The 3,044-nt window shown below is 41.2% G+C and overlaps 1 protein-coding gene across 2 annotated transcripts; it reads left to right on the plus strand.

The window, feature by feature from the left end:
• Positions 1 to 284: 284 nt before the first annotated feature.
• Positions 285 to 1,887, plus strand: LOC103703278 (transcription factor MYB1-like). Of its 2 annotated transcripts, none has more exons than XM_026803062.2 (3): positions 285 to 739; positions 829 to 958; positions 1,029 to 1,887. In XM_026803062.2, exons 1-3 carry the CDS (start codon positions 607 to 609, stop codon positions 1,582 to 1,584), a joined length of 819 nt encoding a protein of 272 aa, XP_026658863.1. In that variant the 5' UTR covers positions 285 to 606; the 3' UTR covers positions 1,585 to 1,887. The 2 variants fall into 2 exon arrangements, with proteins under 2 accessions (XP_026658863.1, XP_008784297.1); XM_008786075.4 differs by having other exon boundaries at positions 293 to 739; positions 1,044 to 1,887.
• The last annotated feature ends 1,157 nt before the right edge of the window (positions 1,888 to 3,044 follow it).

Here is a 3,044-nt window from a genome sequence, read left to right on the forward strand (position 1 = left end):
CATTTTCAGACCATTTAACACAATCCTAATTGATTACAGAACATATTTGAAAAATCAATTTTTTTCATCATAATTATGCATCTCAAAGAGCATCATCCTTCATTGATCATAGAAGTCTAAACAAGGAGAGCATTTTAAAGAAGACCAACTTTGAAATGTCGGCGAGAAAGGAGGTTGCCACGGACCGCCTTGAAGGGTAGATGAAAGCGATTACATAATGTTGATAATAACAACACTAAAATAAAACATGGTCATCAACACATTGAAATCATCTTGTAATTTTCTCTGAAATAAATATAAAATTTTATAAAGGTCATCCATGGCATGGCTGAGTCTAATAATTATGCTAAGTAATAGGTTGCTAAGCCAGATTCTGAGGTGCTAAAGCTTCACAGGTGGCATTTATAATAATCATAATACAGAGGGCTATATCAACTTTGGCTCACATAGGGATCCTTTCTTCACATGTGATTAGTGTCCTTTTTTTTTTTGGTAAATGATTAGTGTCCTTCCACACTTCCTAGAAGTTATAAGAGGCTTCTCTAGGCTCCCACTCCCACCAAGTGTTTCAGGTGAGCAGGTTCTGTTCTAGTCTATTCAGTCAGCATGGGAAGGAAACCATGTTGCTCTGGAGAAGATCTCAATAGAGGAGCTTGGACAGCAGAGGAGGACAGGATCCTTAAATCCTACATCAAAGACCATGGAGAAGGGAGATGGAGAAGCCTTCCCAAGAAAGCAGGTTCAATCAAACACAAGTCATCTCTCTTCTCTAAATTAGAACTGTGATCCAACAATGGTCTTATTTTTTCTCATCATGATATCTTTTAGGCCTCAAGCGCTGTGGAAAGAGCTGCCGGCTCCGATGGCTGAATTACCTCAGGCCTGACATCAAGAGAGGGAACATAACAGATGAAGAGGAGGATCTCATTATTAGGCTCCACAACCTCTTAGGAAACAGGTAATACCTTGTTATCTAGTGGTTTCATGGTGATATGGTTGTGAATTGTGTCTTCACTCATGTCCTTCAGCAATTTCTCTTGCAGGTGGTCATTGATTGCAGGGAGACTACCAGGGCGAACAGACAATGAAATAAAGAACTATTGGAATACTTGTCTGAGGAAGAAGGTCCAAGGCCAGCATCAGCTGAAAAGGTGCGAGGCTTCAATCAATGAGGCACCCCAGAACTACTTGGTTCGAACAAAGGCTATTCGTTGTTCTAAGAGGTTCATCACACCCCAGCAACACATCACTCAAAAGCAAGAGAGAAATGCAGCTATCGAGCCGGCCATGATCGGAGAGCTGGCTACCGAGCACTCCTCTGTCACTCCTAAAGAAGACACTTGGTGGGATGTGTTGCAGGGGCTGGATACAAGCAAAGCATCCCCATCAGAAGCTGCGGACTTCGATTCCATGCAACTATGTGGGAGTGAATCGCCATGCAACCACCATACTAGAAGAGAGGACTACCTTAAGGGGGTGTTTGAAGAGATGAGTGATGCAGCGCTACCAGATGTTGAACTGGAGCTCAAATCACTGGCCAATTTCCTTGGCTGTGAAGAGGGATGGCTTGCAGGAGAGATCTAGGATGAGAACCAAATGAGCTTTGGATGGATGGATGAACAGAGCTGTACTCCAAGTGACATCAAATAATGGCATGCACAGCTCTCTCTTGTCGTGCCCCAAATAAGTTTGCCATGGTCAATCTGGGTAGGAAAGAAGGGACTACTTACTTTCATGGTGTAATCCATCACTTTTGTACCAATAAATGAGTATATTCAATGAATCACTCCATGACAGTACAGGGGTCATCTCAGAGATGTGATATGTCTTCTGTAGGGATCTTATGACTTTTCAAGGGAAAAAAGAATGATGAATTATGATTGGAGAGTACGCCATTTTCTTCTGGTGAAACCATTGAGACTATTTAACTACTCTTCGAGGGAATTGAGTAGTGATTTAAGACCTTAGTCGCTAGCAAGCGCCCACCACAAACTGAAACCAACAAGCACTAGAGAGGTGGTGCGATCACTTAAAAAGAAAACATCGGGGATTAATTGGATAAATCAAGTAGACCGAGGCAAGTAAGTGTGAGATGACCCAATCCTAAGCAAGGACTCAAATAAGTTTCCTAGGCTCACATAATGCTGGTTTGGCAACTCAGCATCTACCTATCACACCAATTCCTGAAGTTGCACCAATCCCCTCATGCCCTGTGGCAGAGGAAATCTTTTGTCCGGGCATATTTTTGTCATGTAAGCAGAGAATCCAAGGTGCGCTTGATTTTTCTGTTACAGAACTACATGGATGTTGACTTAGATTTCCTTCCTGCCCTGCTAATCTCTCGTATGGCTCCTTCATCATTAACTCTTAGATTGCATGCTTCCTCATATAGGTTAGGAACTTTGGTGTTTGTTTACCAAATTGAATCAATTGCAAACTCTTAAATGGAAAACATGAGATGTTTTCATCAATCATAGTGATGAATTCTGTCCCTTTTTTTAACTCAAAGCTCCTAAAACTTGATGGGAGACGCATGATGCAGCATTCTCTGCAACCTTTTTTATTCTAAAATTTCTCGAAAACCTGAATTAAACTTTAGGAAACAACCTTTGAGAGCCCTCGAGTGTGAAAATACTAGGCTCCTAGTGTATCTTTCCATCACATCTTGGTCCCCACGCCCTAACCAAATGACTGTTAATGATTCAATTGGCTTTTGTTACGAGACACCCTACTTGTGCTACACTTAGCCTCCTTATAGTCAGGATAACAAAAAATATTATTACTTTACGATATCCCATGACCCAATACCTCAATGTACACAAAAGAATATAAGCCTGGAAATCTTGATGCTAACAGTTTTATTGAATAGTGTTCCTTGTCGTTGCCTAGTCCTCGTAACAGGTGTCTCTGTTACTTGTCCAGCCACTGGAAGTAAGAAACTAAGAAACAAGTTCCTCTTAACCCGAACATTAAAGCTCATAAGGGTTAATGAATTATCTTGGGATAATGACCAAACAAAACTTATATCCAATTGGTCAGAGCAC

This window comes from Phoenix dactylifera, chromosome 11, assembly GCF_009389715.1.
Source record: "Phoenix dactylifera cultivar Barhee BC4 chromosome 11, palm_55x_up_171113_PBpolish2nd_filt_p, whole genome shotgun sequence".
NCBI lineage: Eukaryota > Viridiplantae > Streptophyta > Magnoliopsida > Arecales > Arecaceae > Phoenix > Phoenix dactylifera.